The following is a 23415-nucleotide window of genomic DNA, read 5'->3' as shown; positions in this document are numbered from 1 at the left end:
CTTTTTCACCTAAGAATATAAAAACTGTAGCCTATAATCTCTGCAAAACCATTCGGTACGCAACCTATATAGGGTTGTAGCCACACGCTTGGCCGGAAAAAGCACTTACAATATTCATACGATATAATCGTTCTCAACAAAATAACGAATGATTCACATTTCGTAGACGCCTACCACAGTTGAGTCTGTTATTTTTTTTTTCATGGTAAACCGTAGCGATGCGACTGGTGGCTGGCTGGTCGGTTGTCATATTCAAGACCACTAGCTGAGCACAGAAAACGCTGTAGCCTTTGAGCTGCCAAGGCCAATTACACAAATATACAGCTGCCTTCAGAAAGCTTCTTTTTCGAAGTTTTCCAATATCCCCATCATCCTCTGTTCTGGTCCTAATTTTGGCTTTCTAATTTAACGTGTTTGCAGACTTTTAAGCAGTGTTTCGACCGAGTAGTTTTATTTCTGCGTTTTCACGACACTCTAATTAGTCTCACTTTGCGCGAACGTGTTAGATTAGGTGATCGGTTAAAGTGTTGATGCATTAATGTGGTATAAGGCATGTGAAGTGGAAACATAGTCGAGGTTTCTGTACGATAGGATGCTGTGACGACATAAGAAAGATCGGCAGGCTTAGGGAAATGGTTGTACTGATCCAGCATATTGTCAGGTGAAGGTATCTATAATGAAAAGAAGGAACAGAGTGTGACGATGTTTATAAGAACCAAGATCACACTTCACTATTACCGTGTCACCAGGCCAGGCGGTAAAACGCCTTAACCAAGTTATACTTCTTGTGTACCTATTGTGGAAGCTTCGTTCGGTCTGCAGGTATTGCGTGACAAAAAATGCGGATTCATGCAATTTAACACGGTCCTTGCAAACATTTCTTCCAATTTTTTAGCCTTAAGACACATTACAAGCACTTCAAAAGAAGCCAAAAAGCAAATACAGCAAGGAGAACACATGGAAAATTACTTGTACTTACAAATTGAAATAAATAAATTATAAATTACCGTAGTTGAAATGGATGAAAAAATTACTTGCCGGAGATGGGGAATGATCCCACGTGTTTCGCATTTCACGTGCAATGCTCTACCAATTGAGGTACCACGGCGCAGTTTTCCCATCCACTTTCCGGGGTATTTATATGTTAGTACTAGAACTAACTTAGGATACTAAATACCCCATAAATACCCTGTGAAGTGGATGGGGAAACGGCGCCACGTGAGCTCAATTGGTAGAGCATCGTTCGCGTAATGTGAAAGACGTGGCATTTTCCCCCACCTGCGGCAAGTATTTTTTTAAATAAATGCATGTATTTTCCCCTGTGTTGTCGTCGATGTCCTGATTTTTCGGCTTCATATGCTGATTATTAAACAATCGGACACCTCCGTTAACCCCTTTCTTCTCGTTCATGACCAACACATTGTTTGAGAAAAAAAAATGACACCAACGAATAAATAGTCGGTATTAACTACTTGCTATCAGAAGTAAAAGCTCCATTGTAGTGCGGCCTTCACAATAATTTAGGTGCCTCTACTCGTTCAAAAATTTATTGCGCAAGAAACGCACGACAACAAATCAGAAAGAGTCAGCTTGCTGTCAATACGGTAATACACCACAATACGTTTAGGTCTGCGTTCACAAACATGCCGTCGGCTGTCCAAAAGCCTGGAAGTCTGGCAAAGTTGCAGCATTTCTGGAACGTGTGGCTGTGTTTAGCGAGGCATAACTAATCGCAAGACTAATTTAGTATGTTGCCTTGTCAATCGCAGCAGCTTGCGCCGGCCCAACTGTCGAAGAATATGTAGTCCTGCGCAGAGTCACGAAACACGTTCAGTTACTGGGTTTATTCTAATCTAAGTGGTCGAGGGCTTTTTGCGAAATATCAGAGATACAGAACACGCATCAACTGATAAAGGTGCCACATGCAGCATTTCTTTTTGCCACGAAGTCTGCTTCGAATGGAATTTCTCTAGCGCGATTGGCTCCCTTCAACCTGGGAGAAGAAGCCAATCGTGATGGAAAAATTTGATTCTGATCGGGCTCTATCAAGAACGAAATTGCCGCATATGACACCCTTATTAGAAACCCGCTGTGGTGGCTTGGCGGCTATAGTGTTGCACTGCTAAGGAGGAGGTCGCGGGTGTACATTCTGGCCGTGGCGGCCGCATTTCAATGGGGGAGAAGTGCACAAAAAGCCCATGTCTCACGCTTTGGAAGCCTCATTATGAAATCGTGGTTGTGGCAGGTAAAACACCTGAATTCAATTTGAAATCAGTGTTAGAAACTAGTGCTTAATAATCATTGACATCATGCCTCGAATGTCTACATAATAAAGCAGCCAACCCGCTCACAGAATTATGGAAACAATATTTTTCGTGATAAGCAGTTTCGCTGTCGTTCTTGACGAGGTGTATATGTGTTGTGACCTCATGACGCACATGGTAGTAACGTGAGACAAGGACATCGCGACATTTTCGCACTCGTTGAAGCTCGCTCAGTGGATGACCATGCCGGCTCGTTTAGCGGATGTATACCACAGTAGGTGACCGAGCAAACTTCAGCGAGTGCCAGAGCACGACGGCGTTTTGCTTCGTAGCGACAGCTTTGTTTATGTTCTATATTTGTATAGTTTGTAGATAATTGCTATATTGCATACACACACACACACACACACACACACACACACACACACATATATATATATATATATATATATATATATATATATATATATATATATATATATATATATATTGATACAAGGCAGAAACATATATAAACAACGCGCGCAGGTTCGTGCGCCCCCTCAAAAGGACAACGGCGTATTGGAGGAAAGGACGACGACATAATGGCGCGTGTTTTCGCCGCACGCACTCGCATTGCAGGTGGCCGTTGTCGGCGTGCACAAGAAGAAGACGAGGTGAAGCGACGCTCGAGATAAGGAGACCTTCCTGATTTCCCGTTTCGAAAGCGTCAGTGCTTTTTATTTAACCCCAGAGCAAAAGTTAGCGCACAATAAATAGCTCTATCTGGACTCCCTTAACTGTCCGTTACAATTCGGGTGGAGCTGCGGGGTAATGATTTCCAGCCCAACTCGAGTTGGAGAAAGCATCCCGGAACCACGCCCTCTTAGACCCAATGACCTTACGCCTGGCCACCAGCACACGAGCCGTCGCCTATGTGGTGAGCAACCTCAGCTTCCTCTTTTACCGGAGGAAACTATAATAGCAGCAGCAGACAATACTGAAATGACATCCCAGACAGCCTCAACCCGCATCCTTGTTGATCAGCCACGAACGCCCGAGCCTTTTCATGGCGACACCTTCGAAGACGCCGAGGACTGGTTGGAAGGCTTCGAGCGTGTCGCTGACTACAATGGATGGGACGAAAACCGGAAGCTCCGCAACGTTTACTTCGCGTTGCAAGACTGTGCGTGAGCGTGGTTTGAAAACCTTGAACCTGTTCTCCGGTCGTGGGATGACTTCCGACGGGAGCTGTTGGCCATGTGTCCGAGTACATACCACCGGAAAAGAGCTGAAGCCGCTTTACAAGCAAGAAGCCAGCGAAACAACGAAAACGTGGCAATGTATCTCGAAGATATGTCCCGCTTATTCCGCCGGGCCGATCCGAGCATGAGCGAGGACAAGAAGCTTCGGCACTTGATGCATGGTGTCAAGCAGGAGCTTTTTGCTGGTTTGGTTCGCAGCCCTCCACGCATCGTCACCGAATTCCGCTCCGAGGCGACAACTATGGAAATGACTCTTCAACAGCGTACGAGACCCTACAAACGCGATATAAACGCCGTCTTGATGGTTGCGATGTCGGCAATGTTCGGGAACAGCGTCAAGGTCTTACGGGAACTCATAAGATCTGTGGTTCGAGAAGAGTTCCAGAGGCAACAGCTGAACAACGGCCCCACAGCGGTCTCTTCGTTAGCAGAAGTGGTTCGCGAAGAAGTGAGACAAGCAGTCCGCGGACAGCACCCGCCAGCGCAGCCGCAAGCGTCGTCACCGGTACGGCCGACGGTATCGTACGCCGAGGTACTCAGAGGATCTCCAGGGCGTACTTTCATCGCGGCAACTGCGCATGTACCCGAACCTCGGTTCTTGCTGTCTCTGCCGGAGCCCAGATTCCGGAAGGCTGACATATGGCGCACTCCTGATAGAATCCCACTGTGCTACCACTGCGGCGAAGCTGGTCACCTCTACAGGATGTGCGAATACCGCAGAGCGGGACTTCGGGGGTTTTCCGGAAACGCTCCTTGACCAAGAAACTGTGAACGCCCTTTCGAGATCCAGGAGTATTTGTCAACGCTCCAAAGCCCGTAGACTTCACAGCAACATGAACATCGGTCAAAAGTGCCGCTGAGGTATCGATCACCGAGCCTGCGTCCATCCTCAAGCTCCCCGAGGCGCCGCCCCCAAAGCCCACGTCGGGAAAACTAATACCGGCGACCTGTGGAGGTGAGACCGCTGTCGACGCTAGAACAAAGCCTCCAGCGCTGATTTTGAAATATAACTACGGACGTGTGAGCAGTTGCGAAAAGAGTGACGTAGCTTCCGATCTACGTGTGTTTATAAACGGCTGCGAAATTACTGCTTTAGTAGACACAGGCGCAGACCATTCCGTTATGAGTAAAGTACTTGCTAGAAGACTGAAAAAAGTGCTGACTCCTTGGAGAGGACCGCAAATTCGAACCGACGGTGGACACCTTATCAACCCGGTGGGCAGGTGCACTTCTAGAATCGGAATACGTGGCTTTACATACGTCGCCTGTTTCATTGTCCTATCAGAATGCTCAATGGATTTAATTATTAGAATGAACGTTTTGCTGGCGAACGGTGCAGCTATCAACTTGCAGGAATCATGTGTGTCGTTCTCAACGAAGCATACCATCGCGACATTCGAGTGTGAAGAACAAGTCTATGTGCTTGAGAATATAGACGGCGACGTCACGATGCCCCCGATAATACTTTATATATATATATATATATATATATATATATATATATATATATATATATATATATATATATATATATCCTCAGAGCGCATCTTCAGAGAACAATAAGGTGGATAATTTGTTAAAATACGTGCATTAGGTGGTCTCTTGTACCTTGCGCTATTTCGACGCGTACGAATGGCCTCTGACTGCAATGTGCTGCGACAATTGCTATGACATCGGTACTATATATATATATATATATATATATATATATATATATATATATATATATATATATATATATATATATATATATATATATATATATATATATATATATATATATATATATATATATATATATAGTACCGATGTTATAGCAATTGTCGCAGCACATTGCATTCAGAGGTCATTCGTACGCGTCGAAATAGCGTAAGGTAAAAGAGACCACCTAATGCGAGTATTTTAACAAATGATGCATCTTATTGTTCTCTGAGGATGCGCTTAAATGCTCGCCAGTCTGTTTAAATATTTGCTTTCCTGACAGTACTCTTAACCATGTCCACTGCATCGTGCACTGGAATATCCTTGATAAGGAGACAGTCTACGTTGCATGTATAATCAAGTTCTTTTATATTCTCATATAAAACTCAATAATCCAAGAATTCTGGGCCTCGGACAGGTTGTATGAACATTTCGCTCTTTCATAAAAGGTAAGAATAAGTGCAAGTGTAAAAAACCCAATATGTAACGCTGCCCAACTTGTGTGGGCGAGTGGTCAGTATACATGTCACTCCAGTGACATTGATGTACAAATCTGAAATACATGTACGTCCTTTTCGCTCGACACTGAAAGAAAAACTAGAAGGTAATAAATTAATGGCGTGTCAGCTCTCAATGAACGAATCCTTGGTGCCCTCTCAGCAGTCTTGTCAGTAGCGTCGATGCGACATTGGTGCATTGTTACTGACATCGCAGAAATGTAAACCGTGGTAATGCGCTAGCAAACGCACGCAGCACTCGTGTATCTCTGCATCGCGAACGGCAGCTGTGACGTTGAGGGCCCGTTTCCCCAACTAGGATACGTTCAGAGAAATGTGGCAGGTTTTGTTGTTTGTGTTCAATTAATTAAAATTTTTTGCAGGAGCATGCAGCGGAAAACGGTAAAAGAGGTTTACAAGGAGAACAGCCCTGCCAGAGTGTTTTTTTTTCCCATAATAGTTGGATTTACACTTTTAAACATTGCTTATATGTATTTTCAGAGTTCCTCTAGTAGTGGCATTGTTTTGCGCATTGTTTTGTAGCCAATGTTGACTGATTCAACTTGATGAGCTTTGTTTCTATCATAAACCGCCGTGGTTGCTCAGTGGCTATGGTATTGGGCTGTTGAGCATGATGTCACGGGATCGATTCCCGGCCGTGGCGGCCGCATTTCGATGGGGGCGAAATGCGAAAACACCCATGTACTTATTAGATTTAGGTGCACGTTAAAGATCCTCAGGTGGTCAAAATTTCCGCAGTCCTCCCCTACGGCGTGCCTCATAATCATAAAGTAGTTTTGGCACGTAAAGCCTCATAATTTAATTTCTATCTTTATATGTATCACAAAAGAAGTTCTGCTGAAATTGTCATTAGTGCTGTAGGAAACCGTAACGCACACACTGGCGCTGTATAGTCTTCTTGGTTCTGGGGGTAATGCATAAATAAGAAACAACATTAAAAAGCCTGGTACCCTTACGTGAAGTACAAGTTACACTAAGCATTCGCTTACTGAGTAAGAACGCGCGCTTTCACAACATAGGGCGACAACGCTCCGTGAGCAGGAGCGCCAGTAACGGAGAGCGCGGGTGCTTCACCCCAAGCGAGCTTTCCGTACTGCCGCTCCCTCAGCCGTTCGGTACTGCCGCAGCTTCGAGACTCATCAGATCCCATGAGTCTTTATATTCCACCCTTCTCACTTTCAGAACCTTTTCAACCGTCTCGCGCTTGCACCGGCAGAAGGTCACCCGACCTGCAACCCTCGGTTGGTACACCGCGCATGCAATGACCGTATAGTTGTAGCAATAAAGCTAGATAGGGCATGGCTACTCAATCATTGCTACAATGCGCATCAAACGTCGAAATTATGCTTGGAATCACAGTGTCACATTTTAGTCTAGGAAGCTTAGGTGGAACGATCGTGCTTTTTGCTATCTCTCTTCTATTGCGATAGCAATTGTACGGACACTTCAAGCCAATTTTGGTCATGGGTGTCCCCGCAATGTTCCGTATGGTGTGAGGGAAAGCGGAAGTCCTATGCTGCAGGTCATATGACCAATACTCACCTGGGGTGAGGGGGAGGGAGAGTGGGAGGGTAGGTAGAGAATCGGGCTTGAACAACGTTATTATGCGGACGTCTGCGCTATCACAACGACTGAAATTTGCCCGCTGAGAAATAATTGCGCAAGGTCTGTGAGAATGTCACAGTATCCATAAAGCGATGAATGCGGACGCAGTCTGCCTTTCGGAGGCCTCAACTTTTGTAGGCAGTAGAGGAGACGAGACTCGTTCTCCTGTGCAGAGGCTAATAAAAGACGGCTGTAGTATTAGTAGCGCAAAATAATGAACATGCCGTGACGCGAACATTTCATCTTACGCGCTTGGTGTCTTAGTGGCTGCAGTGTTGCGCTGCTAAGCACGAGGTCGTGGGATATAATCCCGACACCGGCGGCCGCATTTCGATGGGGGACAAATCCAGAAACGCACACGTACCATGCTTTCTGTTAAAGCAATTCAGGTGGGGAAAATTAATCCGTAGTTCTCCGTTACGGTGTCCCCCGCAATCAGATCGTGATACTAGCACGTAAAACTCCAGAATATAATTAATTTTAACTGAAATATTCAGATTGAATAGTTATGTTCAGCTTTAAATGTATTTAAAGATTAATGTGCATAACGAAGTCAAACGGGAAAGCCTTCGACGCATGCGGAACAAGGCTAATATAAGTATATCAGTGACAATGTAGCGGTAAACACGACACAAATGCGTTAGCAACACGTCGCTCCTTTTTGAGGACGCGGATGGACGATTTAAACCACGTTCACGAAATTTCAATGTGTTGTTGTGAGCTCCCCCAACACACGTACTTGTGCCTGTTCGAGGAGCGAAGGGCAACTCTCAGTTGTCTGGAGCAGACCACGGTCAGTTCTCTCTCTCTCTCGCTCTCGATATATATTTATATGGTCACAAAAATCGGAAGGCTCCAAAACGCGATGTTTTGTTCTGCTGCTCTGCCGAATGTAAAAGCGAACTTTAGAAAGCAGTTGTGAGAAGCCCATTTTTACTTGCGATATATGTCTATATATAAATATACCCGTGACCTGCTTCCCGCACTTCACACGCACGCGCACACATATTTTTTCCCCTTTGAAGCTCCTAATGGCAACGCACTAGAAGGGATACTCACATGATTATCAGACTAGCAGACAAGGGGCAGGCAGTTTTGTCTGCGTTGAAAGGCAAAGTATGAAAAGCCACCGACTATTCTAGCAATATACCCTTGTAGAAGAGCAATCAGTGGGAACTCGCCAATTATTTCAGTAGCTGGCCATAGTGACACCCCCAAGACGTGTGAAAGCCTAGGGGCAGTATTCTTACTCGTTTTCTTTTGGAGATTACAATCATTGTCGCGAGATTTCGCGGTACTTGCTGCCGAACTTGTTCCTGACACTATGTTGAGGGCCGCGAGTGCTCGGCATTGTGCCGGGAACACTGACCCGCCGATGTGTATTGTGCTATATTCACTCGAAAGTTCGCGAAAGTCATTCTCTCCACGAAAGTGAGCTGCGGACAATGTTGCCGCGGGAAGGATAGCCCTTGGCGAGCGCTGTTGCCCGATTGCGTTCCTTTGCCCACTGTTAAGCTCCAGTGCTCTGGTCTGAGTGCGTGTAAGCCTGCTGCTGTTCAGTCGCAGTTAGGCACCGCGGCCAATCCATGGCTGTGGCGTTCCGCAGCTGTGAACGAGGTAGTCGGTTCGATTTCACGGCAGTGGTGGGCGCATATCGATAGCTAAATGCGAGAACGCTCGTGTAACCAGCTTTCAGTGCAAGGCAAGGCTCTCCAGGTTGTCAAAATAAGTAGCCCTCCATCACGCCAAGAATGGAGAACCAGTCAGTCAACCACTCACAAGAAGAAAGACCGCACCGATCAGCACGGCCTTTATCTTCGCGTCCAAATCCAAGGGGAAGGTGACGGTGAAGTTGTCTGCTTCAGTGCAGGCTTCCCGGAACAATCCATTCGAGACCTTGGTTATTGCGCCAATCTCGGTGACGCCATCGTTGGTTAGGATATCAAACTTCACATCCCCACCAAAGGTGGACATTGGGCAGCAGGGACCTTCGATCAGCAGGACAACGTTTTTTTGGCTGTCCAGCACCCAGAACGTCGGGTACGCCAGCGTGAACTGCATCTGGAGGGAACCGATAGCGGCACCGGAAGCATCCTTCACGTCCATTTCCTGCCCCCCCCCCCAAAAAAAAAGAACAGTAATGATAGCAATTATTTATTTATTCTCCCTAAAACAACGCTAACGTGCGAGAGCTGGTGCACACGTACAAAAAATAAACGTGCAATGAAATAAGTAAAAACAACGGCAAAACATAACCAAATACAGGTAAGAACTGGGCATCATATGCGAAATCAGCTCATATAAATATCAAACGACAGTTCTCCTTGGTCTTGTCAATCAATCAATCAATCAATCAATCAATCAATCAATCAATCAATCAATCAATCAATCAATCAATCAATCAGTCAATCAATCAATCACACAAATGTGTTTATTAAGGTACCCAGGTACAGCCCGAAGTCAAGCACAAGTAAAACAGTTTACGCCCACAAAGACACACATATGCGTACACGCACACGCGCGCACAGATAAAGAATTTCACCAATACAGATGTTAACAGAGCATAAATTATGTAGATGAAGAGAAATACAAAGCAAAAGTGCAGAAACAGAAAATGATTACAGAATGAGGGCACGCACAACAGATAGGAGTTTTTATTGAAATTCCTCTACATCTCCTTTCACGAAAATAATAAAATTAGGTATGAAGATATCCAGGCACTGTATTTGCAGCATGGCCACGGCCATGCTGCAAATGTACCTGGGGTGTCCATGTATTTGCAATCGCAATGAAACATGCATATTATAAGAGAGTATAATATAAAATAGTACACATAACGTAGCAAATTGTTACATACACAATTGATTGATATTTCTAGGAGTCTGGACATCAAGCACACCGTACCATTCAATGGAATGAGGCGGAAACATACATACTAACAAACAAAAATAAAGAGTACACATGCCATACACCAAGGGTCCACCACATAACATGCAAAATGAACAGTGTCATTTGTTGGAGTAGGTCATAAAATGGATTTGAGTGCTGGGGTGCTATGCAGGATGCGCCGAGTTTGGCGAAACTCGGGATCTTCACGAGCTCTGGCGACACCCAAGATGAAAGCACGAATGGTACCGAGACACAGTTTATCTTTCGACAAGCCTCCAGTTTCATTGGTTTATCTAGATTCACTCTGGCTGGCTATCATTCCTTGGGCGTTGCCTTCTGGGCGGTCGACAAACTGGGGCTCACGTGATCATACCGTCGGTGCATGGTCGTGCCTTCTTTCACTTGTTTGTCGTTCCACCGAGTGCATTACATGCAGAAGCAAGTTGTAAAACAAATGCATTTAGTACAATATTATTAGTTACTTACGAGATGTGCACTTACGAGATGTGCACTGAATGCGTCTTAGACTAATTTGTAATTTAGTACGCTTCGCATTATACCACGAGGGAGCGCTGTAGTGGCGTCATCACATCCATTCACCGGGCAAGCATGGCGGCTGAGCATCAGAGAGGCCCAGTGTAAACAAACCCGTACAACGAGCTTGCAGTGCGCGACGTAGTGATCAGGCTCGACGAAGGCCACTATTTCTTGGATAGTTCTGTTCCTCCGTGGGCAATCTTCCCGTGCACACGGTAAGACTGCCAATAGCTTCGGCGATTTTACAGATCGCAACGTGCACCTACTGTTCACGGCGAAGTGCTGAAGAAACAACTTGTCCGGTGCTGCTTCTGCGAGTGCGCTGAGTTCCTCCACTCTGCGTGACTGCGAGCGTCACGAACATTACATAGTGTGGGCGAAAGGCAGACATCCTATATAGCTACGATGCGACAAGGAGGTGGTACCGACGATGGATCTCGCTACTCACACAGTGAAGGAGACATCGACAAACTGCAGATAAGTATATTTCTACTGTTTCATATTTAGCATAATAAGAGTGCACGGATTAAGTCACTTTCGTAGTAACGAACTGAATGTCCAGCAGTTTAAAGAAGGCAGTGAGAACCAATGAGTGTTCGTGCTTTTACGTGCAAGTGGGCCCGCGAAAATATGGTATAGATGAAGGTAACCTTCACTAACTTGGTGAGGCAACAGAAATTTATGAGTGACATTAAGCTAGCAAAATTTATAGAAGAGTATCTTTATTCAAGTGAAATATATCAATAGCAAGTACTGATATAAAGCAGCAAACTTATACAAAAATTTCATGGGTTGAACAGCACATGGAAGGCATTACCGAATCGTGATCTCCACGTTACCGATATCCTTGAAAAAAGTCTAGAATCATTGCATTCCACCGGTTATGCAATATGGGACATAAACCTGGAGGTTTACAAAGAAACTTGAGATGTCAAGGACTGTGTAGAAAGCGAAGTAACAAAAATTGTTGTAGATAGCATTAAGGCAGGAAGACAGTGGCGTAGTAAACCGTGGCAACTGATATGCTAGTTGAGATTAAAAAAGAAAGGAATCGGCAGGCAATCCATGCACGTATTCGATCACTTGTTGCCAATTCATATCAGGTGATTACATAAGCATTACAGAATGAATGTCAAGGAGAGAGAACTACAGCCAAGGATGGTAGAAAATTGCGTAATGGGACAAGAATATGATGTTTGTAGGCATAGGATGCAATTAGCTCATATAAGACGGGATTGTAGGGTGAGGCATTTGTTTTGCAGCGAACAAAAATAGGTTTATGGTGCTGACAGTAGAGACTCGTGAAGGTGCGGGGCCACCTCAGCTGCTGGCACACTAATAAACATGACAATTGGCTGTGAAAAAGAAAACCCCAGTTTTGAAAAATAAAGCAACGTTGTCCCAACGCATTGTTTTACTATGCATACTACACTAGAGGCTTCCACATTTAAGGGCACTTAGTACTAATAGTGCAACGAGCATTTTTCTTTGTAAATAATGGTTTGTACGTGGCTGATTCATTCCAATACACTTTTTTGCAGCAAAACATTCTGCTGCTGGAGCCGCTCAACCGCCTGGTGGCAGTAGGCGAGCGCCAGGCACGTGCTCTTGAGAGTGTGGCAAAGGTCCAGAGGGCTGCTCCGCAACAGTAGTATCGGTGCCCTCACTGCTCTCCTGTCGAGCCCACAGAAGGCACCTTATAAAGGAGCTTTCAGTTTAATATTTTGTTTATTATTCAAGAACATGAATAAAATTATTGCAGTAAACATTGTGCTGTGCATATTAGGAGACTTGTAACATGCACTTGGTGTCCCTTCAAAATAGGCAAAAACGTAAGACAACCTGTGCCACTCTTGGACCATGTAAATAAAAAAATACACTAATGCAGCATACACGTCATCATGCTGTTTGTTCTTTCTATGTGCAAGAATACAGTGCGTGTTCATTAGCCACAAGATGAACGGTGTGTGTAATTCACAATGAAGAAAGGAAACAGCAGGAGCTTAATAATGCTATCACCTATAGACTGTGCATATGACTGCAACACTCCCCGATTCAAATGTGCCATTACATGCATGTTCGATACCACACATTCTTTAACATTGTCTTATAATTGCATGTACCATATTTCACACATCTTAAGCCCTTGCATAGCACACTTCTGATGTATCCATTTCATAGGCCAACTAATTGTACACTTTGGCCTTTTGTGTTGTATGAAAAGCAGCATCCTTTACAGTCGGATAAAACTTCAGAAGACAGGAGAGGCCCCAGCCAGATGACCCAAGCGCAGCAGCCGATTGCCTACACGTCTAAAGAAATAGTCCCTCTCCAACGAGCAATATTAGTCTGTCTGGCGGCACGATATCAGTCTCGAGTGCGTGCCCATTGGTGCAGGCTTGTGTTCACCTGCCTTAAAGTGCAGATTCCGCAGCCTCCTAAAGTTGTATCCGACTATAGAAACACGTAATGCCTTGCACCAGTTGCATAGACTTCTGCAATTTGATAGCACACAATGATCAGGAGCAGAAATCTATAAAGGCATCCAAGCAAAACTGGCTGGCCACACTTCCATTATGAGGGGCTGAAAAAGGTCTCTCCAAATATTCCCATGACGTCCTTGAAAAAGAGGTGGTGTTTGGCACTTCTTTAGAATCAAAAACAGATTACACTGAATGTTGTGTAGCACGTCAAAACAAACTGAGCTTGGTTATTTGCACAGCATGTAATGGGAGGTTGAGCTTCACATAGGAAACAAACTGCTCTGTCCAGTACAATTTTTAGGCCGGTATGGCACCTATTATGGTACCGGTATGGCACCTATTATGTCAACAGTGTCTATATACAAATTACACTTTTCACAGGCCATTGATTTCGCCATTATTTTTGTGTGATGGTTCTTTCAATCAGCGCTTGTATTACATGAGCAGGTGGATTTGAAAGCAAAGCTTTGTTTGCAAACATTCCGACTTCCACAAGTGTGTGGCAAGGCACTGGCATGTTGTCGAATAGCTCACACTTCCTCGGTCCCGCACCAAAGAAGCCCAATGCTCTATTTTAAGTTGGATCGCACAACAATTCAACGGCACACAAAGAAATGTAACACACACAGCAAAGCATTCTGCTGTGTGTATTTCTCTTTGTGTCCCATCGAATTGTTGTGCAATTAAACTTCAAGCTTCTATACCAATACACCGTCTTCAACCTCACCAATGCTCTAGTTATTAGGCCACAATGGTGCACATCTTTGAAATTTCCCAACACAAATTAGCTCTCCGAAAAATCACAAATGTTAAATTTTGCAGCACAGCTGTATGTATGAACGTGCCATATTCTTCACCACTAAACTCACAGGAATCAAAGAGGCAAGCATTAACCAGCCTTGCTGCTGGCGTTACCATTATCATCATGACACCAATGGAAAGACAGTGCCACGTTTCAGTAAAGGGAGTGCTGGAGGGAAAGGTGTGACAGCGAGGGCTTACAATAAAAATAACAGTTACGAGACATATTCAATGCCAATAAATGCTGCATGTCACTCAGCCTACTTTTTGGCAATGTGGCAAGTGTTTACTCGTTTGGGCATATCACGTTTTGTGTAATCATTGCTCTAAAGCTGTACAAGTGGTCTATTTGCTCTGCAAGTTTTATTTTTTATCATGGTAGGTTAAAGACCCACTTTTCATTGGCATCTGCACCACATTTCTCCCGATATGTAATAATGCCTTGGTGGTTCATGACATCTTCACGTAGAGAGAGTTCTGCAGAGTATCGGATGTGCATTGTTCTAATGCTTAAGAATTAGAGCCCCATTATGAGACGAAAATATACAATTTATCCATTTAGAATAACGCCGCCCCCCCCCCAAAAAAAAGAAGATGCACTGAACCTCTGGCACATGCATCGACAGTGAACAGAGCAAACAATCTGAAGTATTTTCTTCATGCAAGCCAACACACTAAGATTCTCAATGCATTTTCATTTCGCCACATATGCATAGGCACAACCGGCTTGGCGGAACATCCACATCTCGCGCTGCAACAAATTGTGCAATGCCTCGCTGTTTCATAGTGCGGCCGATAGATTACGCATGACCAAAATTCAGCATTGTGCATACTTAGTAACTTCACCAATGAAGAACCCCAAGTTCTTTATGAGATTAGGATTCATACGTTACTTTACACAATTAGTGATATCCATTTATCTATTTATACTTCACTCCTTTCCCAAGAAAGTGAGCCATTTGGAAGGCACCCCGACAGATAAGTAGAACAATCGACAAAAAGTGATCAACCAGCGAAAAAGTCTGTTAATCACAGTAACGCTGACATTGAAGGCGCCTTAATTCCTACGTACGTTCCGTCGACACACCCGACTACGTTCGTAATGTTCCCACGAAGTGGGAAGCATTCTTTTATATATGCCCGCTCCGCCGCAGTATTCTGGAAAGCTAGCCACCGCTTACGCACTGCCGCATCGATAAGCGCGTCAGACACATCTCTGACACAGTTGCTAACAGTAGTTTGATGGCGTCCGATGTAACGCTCGGCGCCGACGCTTCCCTGAAAACTCCCACTCCCGTAGAAACGGAGGGCACAGATGACTTGCTCTACGACGGTGAGTGAATGAAGCCCGCCACGTGTCTCCGCAGACGAGAGTCTTCGCCTAGCTCGTCACACAGCCAGCACACTGATGTCTTCGACAGGCGAAAATGACGCTGAAACTCCCCGTCGGTCATGCAGGTGAACGGGTCCGGACGGTCATACTGACGCTTGCTGCCGCTGGACGCAATGAAACAGGCTGCTGCTGCCGCCGCCATGTTCCCGAGTTGAACTCGGAGGGGGTTTCGCGATGTACGAGTTTAGCACGAGTTCGCCTGTCAATCAAAACCAGATGTCACGCCCCGCGCGAGGCATGTAACTATTGCGCGCGCACACACTACAGTTGGGCCACGCCCAACTGTTCTTCCGGCAACAGCGACGCGGTGTCGAGCTGAGAGGCATCAACAATCTTGACCGCCGACATAAAACACGCACAACGCACTGTCATCGGTGTCAACAGGCTGCTGCTGCCGCCGCCATGTTCCTGAGTTGAACTCGGAGGGGGTTTCGCGATGTACGAGTTTAGCACGAGTTCGCCTGTCAATCAAAACGAGATGTCACGCCCCGCGCGAGGCATGTAACTATTGCGCGCGCACCCACTACAGTTGGGCCACGCCCAACTTTTCTTCCGGCAACAGCGACGCGGTGTCGAGCTGAGAGGCATCAACAATCTTGACCGCCGACATAAAACACGCACAACGCACTGTCATCGGTGATGTAGTGAGCACCACTATCAAAAACAAAGCGTTGACTGTCGCTGGCATACATCTTCTCGGGCTGAGATGGCCGCACAACACGGTTTCATTGCCTGCATTGCGGCGCGTAGCGCACAGTAAATAATTATCGGCACGTCACTGTAGGTGGTTGCAAGGCGTCGAGGCGTCGAGGGGGACGACGATGCTGAGGAGTGCTTATTGCAGAAGTCGTTTCAGATGGCTGCTCTGTCATCGGTGATGAAACGGAGCCACAACGTCGTAAACACGATCAGCGTCCGAGAATCGCTCGCTCTTCTAGGCCCAGTGCAATGGCATTTCTTCATCACAAGCACTGCGCACTCAACAGTTCCAACACCTCTCTCCGTTCAAAATCTGATTTCATAACTGCACACAAGAGCCCTCACCTGCCAAAATGCGAGTGCTGCGGTGTCGTTACGATATCCATCCGCGATCGCTGCTGGCTCCAGCAGAGGTAATCCGCAAGCACCTTCGACTGCACAACACACTCATATACTGCGTACATGCGCTCAGAGGCGCCTTCACTGGGCAAGCGATGACAAGCGATGAATTCTGTCGCTGGGGAAGCACGCACGTTTCGCAATGTATCGCAGAGGCTTCGCGCACAAAGATAAACTGGTACATTTTCACTGAACTGCGTCACTACGCACTCAAAAATAACATACCGCCATTTTACAGCGACAGCTGTTGTGTCGTTTTTAGTTGGTGAAGCGGGGGCTTTAACAGCATAGTGAAGCACCTGCGATGAACAGCCGTACCGCGGCGCTGCGTTTCTATTCCCCTAATAGAGAAAGAGTGGCCATGACCCTGCATGGATCATGACCGACTTTATTGAGAATAGCACTGCAGCGCCCCTAGGTGACTTATCACCGTATGAACGCCCTCGTGCGTGCGACCCGCTTCAATGTACCGCTTCTAAGCTTTCGCCTCCCTGTCGCCACTCACGGCAAGAAGTGCAAAATTTAATAATTTGCTTGATCTCCGTTTGTCATCACAAATTTCTAGCATTGAAAACGAAAAACAGATACCTAAAGAAATAAAAATGTGCGTTATTTTATTTGTCGTATTTTAACGTATTCGTTTGAGTGAAAGTGTAGGTGCAAGAATGCGCCGCATGTGCCCCGTTCGCATTCGATGGAGGATAGATAGATAGCGCCCGAAAGATGAGGCACGCCCTGGACGCGCCCGGGAAAGGCGTGGCAAACGGCTCACGGCAAGTGTGCTGACAGACAGCGGGGCAGTCACGGTATCGCTAAGTTGCGATAATCCGTTGATAACAATACGCGGCACTGGCGCGTTTCGTTGTGCAGCCTTCTGCGCGTGAAACGTGGAAGCAGCGTGCCGCGCAGGGTGCACTCATGTTGTCATACGCGACTTTTTGTCTACATATTTTTTTGCCTGCACCTTCGGCCCGTTCCGCGCTATCTCCGTTCACTGACTGCCGTCGAGCAAACTCGGGCAAAACTCGGATGAACGAGAAACTCGGCGCATCCTGCATAGCACCCCTGCTTAGCAACGTGACCAAATATCTGTTAAATGTGTCAATTCCCTGCAGGGGTTTGCTGCAGTTATGGAACAAGCTGGTCAAGGGATTCTTTGAGGCGCGGGAAATAGACACTTGAACAGATTAAGATGTCCTACTGGTTTAACGCGAAATTTGGATGCTAGCAGTATCCAATATTTTTGAGCAGTCAATGAGACTATTTACAAGCTTGAATAACCAAATAAGATTTCGTGCCCCTGTAGTCCAAGTCTTCTAAACCAAGGGAGAACTGAGAGCGAGGTTGGTGTTCAGGTTAAGAAATACAGCTGCATTTCTGAACTCCCTCAGGATTCTACTTGCTACGCCCAGAGAGCGCTAAGGGATACATTCTGTGTGGAGTGAGAATGCGAGGCTGAAATCAAAGATGATTCTAATATCGGTAGCTTCCCATTCAAGAAAGAGTTTGGCTTTGGCCAGGTGGTAAGGGAAACGAAACTCATCTTTCTTCCTTTAATATGACATAATATGGGTTTTGGCCGTTTAGCACTAGTATGCTTTGCACGCACCAATCGCAAAAGCGGATGTTTCTTGTTCAAGTGCAAAAACAAAGGCTCCCAATTTTTAAAAAATCTTTATCATCCGCAAAAGCAAAAAAAGAAATTCTTTATGACTCTGGATATATCATTTACAAAGAGACAGAAGAAAAGTGCTCCAAGGACCGAGCCCTGTGGCACACTACTGGTAGCTATGTACGTGCTTGGTGACTGTCCATTTGAAGTGGCATATCATATTCGGTCTGAGAGGCAGTCCCCATGCAAGTGTATTAAAGATGCAGAAACATCTGTTTCGCAGATTTGTAAGAGTAAGGGGATGGGAAGTTGGATGTTGTTCTCGACTGGTTGCAATGCGTAGGCCGTAAACCTGACGGGTTGTTCCTGGACGGCTCAGCATAAACGCATGTTAATTAGATATGGACTGTTCAGTACGCTGGATGCAATTGTGTACAGGAAAAGCAGACAGATTGTGCACGTTTAGCGTAGGCGATACAACGGTCTGTAGTCTTGTACGTCTGTTCTGGAGCGAGATTTGTGGACGGGAATGAACTGTTCGTGTTTCGACGCAGGGGTTGTACATGAAAGCTAGGATTGTAGTAAGCATTCCTGAGTGAATTGATTAAAGCAGGAATCCAAGAGGGTCTCATGACAGCGACGGTCTGGCGATGCGAATTCTTTTGGTGTTAAGGCCCTCGCTAATAGGCACAGTGCTTGGCGCATTAACACTCAGGAACGAAGTGGGCCCACCAACCCTGCCGAAAACGCATGTGAGACGTTCTCGGTAGTTTCACGATAGCTTCTTAACTGAGAGATAACATATGTTTTACTTGGGGCTGCCCTCAGTCGCACATATTTCCATAAATGTCTGCTTTTTTTTAGAACAATCGTTTTCGGCGGAGCTAATGCAGTTATTCTGATCATGGTCATAGAACGTTTTACAAAAATATCGATACTCCTTATTGGAATCGAGCTTTTGATTTTCCACATCGGCTCGTCGCTCTTTTACGCGCATTCTCTTTGTATTTTAGTGATTCGCGAAGAGGAGTCGAAAACCTAAATGGGTATCGTAAAAGGCGACTTCGTTTCAGGGGACGTACATAGCAATCTCTCCTGAAGAATGCCAGCTTAAAGTTGAACTTGACAATTTCAATTATCTGACTTGAATATAGGGGCGCATTTTGTGTTAGAAAGACCGCGATCACTACAGGCGCAATCGTCAGCAGCGAAACTACGCTAACGGAAGTACGACGCTCTTGGCCATTTCAAGCCATGTCAGAGTGCTGTCGTGACTGAAAGACAAAGGTGATACTTAGCTGCTCGAACGTCTTTTTGTTGTGCGTGTTTGGGGGAAGTCCGCTGTAGTAGTGGACTCCACGGAGTAATTTCGACCCCCCGGGGTTCCTTAACGTGCAACTAAATCTAAGTGCAGGAACTCTTCTGTATTTCGCTCAAATCGAAATTTGGCTGCTGTTACCGTGATCGAATCTGCAACGTCCACCACGCAATAGCCGCAATGCTACCGTGTCTGGCTAATAAGTGTTGATTTGAAGTGCTCTCACTGCTGTGTGTGGCCTAAACGCTACGGTGCTTTAAGCAGGAGACACACGGTACGACTCGGCGTCTGATCCGACGTGCGGCGCCGCATGCTCCGGCATGCGGCATACGATGATTCGGGGCACACGGTGCGTGCATCCGAAAGATTGAGTGGCGCGTAAGCTCCGCCCAGATCCGGTCCTCCAGCTTGACTTCAGAGCCACGTCGAGAAACGCAATATAAACAACTCTGCACAACACTGCGTTGTTTTACGCGAACACTGCCAATACCGTTATGCCCCTGCGAGTGACAGAACACTTCACGACGCGCGTCGTCCACTGACGACTCCGCTAACAGCCAGCGATAGGGCCGGTAGGCCTAGCTAGGCAGATGCCGCGGCCGACGGCGCTTACGATCCAACCCGAGCTCGTCGAAGAGCGCTTATGTTTGCCCAAACAATTAATACTGTACACTTAGGTCGCCCGTAATCAAATACAATTGGTTTATTCGACGCAGTCGTTGCGAATGGCAAACGTGCAAGCGAAGCGAGCAGCCTCGCTCAGACTGTCGGTGTGTGCTGTCTGCCCGCGAAATGCCCTCGCGTCGTGGCTCCTGATCTCGCCAGTAGCTTAGTCTTAGTGTACTAGGCGTTGCTTTGAATAACAGGCATACGTTCGAGATAATTTTACTGAACTGGGGTGCTATGCAGGATGCGCCGAGTTTCTCGTTCATCCGAGTTTTGCCCGAGTTTGCTCGACGGCAGTCAGGGAACGGAGATAGCGCGGAACGGGCCGAAGGTGCAGGCAAAAAAATATGTAGACAAAAAGTCGCGTATGACAACATGAGCGCACCCTGCGCGGCACGCTGCTTCCACGTTTCACGCGCAGAAGGCTGCACAACGAAACGCGCCAGCGCCGCGTATTGTTATCAACGGATTATCGCAACTTAGCGATACGGTGACTGCCCCGCTGTCTGTCAGCACACTTGCCGTGAGCCGTTTGCCACGCCTTTCCCGGGCGCGTCCAGGGCGTGCCTCATCTTTCGGGCGCTATCTATCTATCCTCCATCGAATGCGAACGGGGCACATGCGGCGCATTCTTGCACCTACACTTTCACTCAAACGAATACGTTAAAATACGACAAATAAAATAACGCACATTTTTATTTCTTTAGGTATCTGTTTTTCGTTTTCAATGCTAGAAATTTGTGATGACAAACGGAGATCAAGCAAATTATTAAATTTTGCACTTCTTGCCGTGAGTGGCGACAGGGAGGCGAAAGCTTAGAAGCGGTACATTGAAGCGGGTCGCACGCACGAGGGCTTTCATACGGTGATAAGTCGCCTAGGGGCGCTGCAGTGCTATTCTCAATAAAGTCGGTCATGATCTATGGAGGGTCATGGCCACTCTTTCTCTATTAGGGGAATAGAAACGCAGCGCCGCGGTACGGCTGTTCATCGCAGGCGCTTCACTAGGCTATTAAGGCCCCCGCTTCACCGACTAAAAACGACACAACAGCTGTCGCTGTAAAATGGCGTTATGTTATTTTAGAGTGCGTAGTGACGCAGTTCAGTGAAAATGTACCAGTTTATCTTTGTGCGCGAAGCCTCTGCGATACATTGCGAAACGTGCGTGCTTCCCCAGCGACAGAATTCATCGCTTGTCATCGCTTGCCCAGTGAAGGCGCCTCTGAGCGCATGTACGCAGTATATGAGTGTGTTGTGCAGTCGAAGGTGCTTGCGGATTACGTCTGCTGGAGCCAGCAGCGATCGAAGATGGATATCGTAACGACACCGCAGCACTCGCATTTGGCAGGTGAGGGCTCTTGTGTGCAGTTATGAAATCAGATTTCGAACGGAGAGAGGTGTTGGAACTGTTGAGTGCGCAGTGCTTGTGATGAAGAAATGCCATTGAACTGGGCCTAGAATAGCGAGCGATTCTCGGACGCTGATCGTGTTTACGACGTTGTGGCTCCGTTTCATCACTGATGACAGAGCAGCCATCTGAAACGAGTGGTGCAATAAGCACTCCTCAGCATCGTCGTCCCCCTCGACGCCTCGACGCCTTGCAACCACCTACAGTGACGTGCCGATAATTATTTACTGTGCGCTACGCGCCGCAATGCAGGCAATGAAACCGTGTTGTGCGGCCATCTCAGCCCGAGAAGATGTATGCCAGCGACAGTCAACGCTTTGTTTTTGATAGTGGTGCTCAGTACATCACCGATGAGAGTGCGTTGTGCGTGTTTTATGTCGGCGGTCAAGATTGTTGATGCCTCTCAGCTCGACACCGCGTCGCTGTTGCCGGAAGAAAAGTTGGGCGTGGCCCAACTGTAGTGGGTGCGCGCGCAATAGTTACATGCCTCGCGCGGGGCGTGACCTCTGGTTTTGATTGACAGGCGAACTCGTGCTAAACTCGTACATCGCGAAACCCCCTCCGAGTTCATCTCGGGAACATGGCGGCGGCAGCAGCAGCCTGTTTCATTGCATCCAGCGGCAGCAAGCGTCAGTATGACCGTCCGGACCCGTTCACCTGCATGACCGACGGGAAGTTTCAGCGTCATTTTCGCCTGTCGAAGACATCAGTGTGCTGGCTGTGTGACGAGCTAGGCGAAGACTCTCGTCTGCGGAGACAGCGTGGCGGGCTTCATTCGCTCACCGTCGTAGAGCAAGTCATCTGTGCCCTCCGTTTCTACGGGACTGGGAGTTTTCAGGGAAGCGTCGGCGCCAAGCGTTACATCGGACGCCATCAAACTACTGTTAGCAACTGTGTCAGAGATGTGTCTGACGCGCTTATCGATGGGGCAGTGCGTAAGCGGTGGCTAGCTTTCCAGAATACTGTGGCGGAGCGGGCATATATAAAAGAATGCTTCCCACTTCGTGGGAACATTACGAACGTAGTCGGGTGTGTCGACGGAACGTACGTAGGAATTAAGGCGCCTTCAATGTCAGCGTTACTGTGATTAACAGACTTTTTCGCTGGTTGATCACTTTTTGTCGATTGTTCTACTTATCTGTCAGGGTGCCTTCCAAATGGCTCACTTTCTTGGGAAAGGGGTTAAGTATAAATAGATAAATGGATATCACTAATTGTGTGAAGTAACCTATTGAATCCTAATCTCATAAAGAACTTGGGGTTCTTCATTGGTGAAGTTACTAAGTATGCACAATGCTGAATTTTGGTCATGCGTAATCTATCGGCCGCACTATGAAACAGCGAGGCATTGCACAATTTGTTGCAGCGCGAGATGTGGATGTTGCACCAAGCCGGTTGTGCCTATGCATTTGTGGCGAAATGAAAATGCATTGAGAATCTTAGTGTGTTGGCTTGCATGAAGAAAATACTTCAGATTGTTTGCTCTGTTCACTGTCGATGCATGTGCCAGAGGTTCAGTGCATCTTCTTTTTTTTGGGGGGGGGGGGGGGGGGCGTTATTCTGGATGGATAAATTGTATATTTTCGTCTCATAATGGGGCTCTAATACTTAAGCATTAGAACAATGCACATCCGATACTCTGCAGAACTCTCTGTACGTGAAGATGTCATGAACCACCAAGGCATTATTACATATCGGGAGAAATGTGGTGCAGATGCCAATGAAAAGTGGGTCTTTAACCTACCATGATAAAAATAAAACTTGCAGAGCAAATAGACCATTTGTACAGCTTTAGAGCAATGATTACACAAAACGTGATATGCCCAAACGAGTAAACACTTGCCGCATTGCCAATGTAGGCTGAGCGACATGCAGCAT

The 23415-nt window shown here is 46.5% G+C and overlaps 1 protein-coding gene across 2 annotated transcripts in view; it reads right to left on the bottom strand.

Moving 5' to 3' along the window:
- Nucleotides 1-1531: 1531 nt before the first annotated feature.
- The window catches only part of LOC135915213 (phospholipid scramblase 1-like), a 109182-nt gene continuing 87298 nt past the window's right edge, over nucleotides 1532-23415 (bottom strand). For both annotated transcript variants that reach the window (XM_065448238.2, XM_065448237.2), the window contains exons 4-5: nucleotides 9112-9441; nucleotides 1532-1807 (exon numbers count right to left, since the gene is read on the bottom strand). In XM_065448238.2, coding sequence (XP_065304310.2) covers nucleotides 1760-1807; nucleotides 9112-9441 — 378 coding nt within the window. In that variant the 3' untranslated portion in view covers nucleotides 1532-1759. The remainder of the gene's footprint in view (nucleotides 1808-9111; nucleotides 9442-23415) is intronic.

The sequence above is a fragment of the Dermacentor albipictus genome, chromosome 8 (assembly GCF_038994185.2).
Source record: "Dermacentor albipictus isolate Rhodes 1998 colony chromosome 8, USDA_Dalb.pri_finalv2, whole genome shotgun sequence".
NCBI lineage: Eukaryota > Metazoa > Arthropoda > Arachnida > Ixodida > Ixodidae > Dermacentor > Dermacentor albipictus.
The sequence above is the reverse complement of the archived record's forward strand: the minus strand, read 5'-3'. Positions and strand labels throughout refer to the sequence as shown.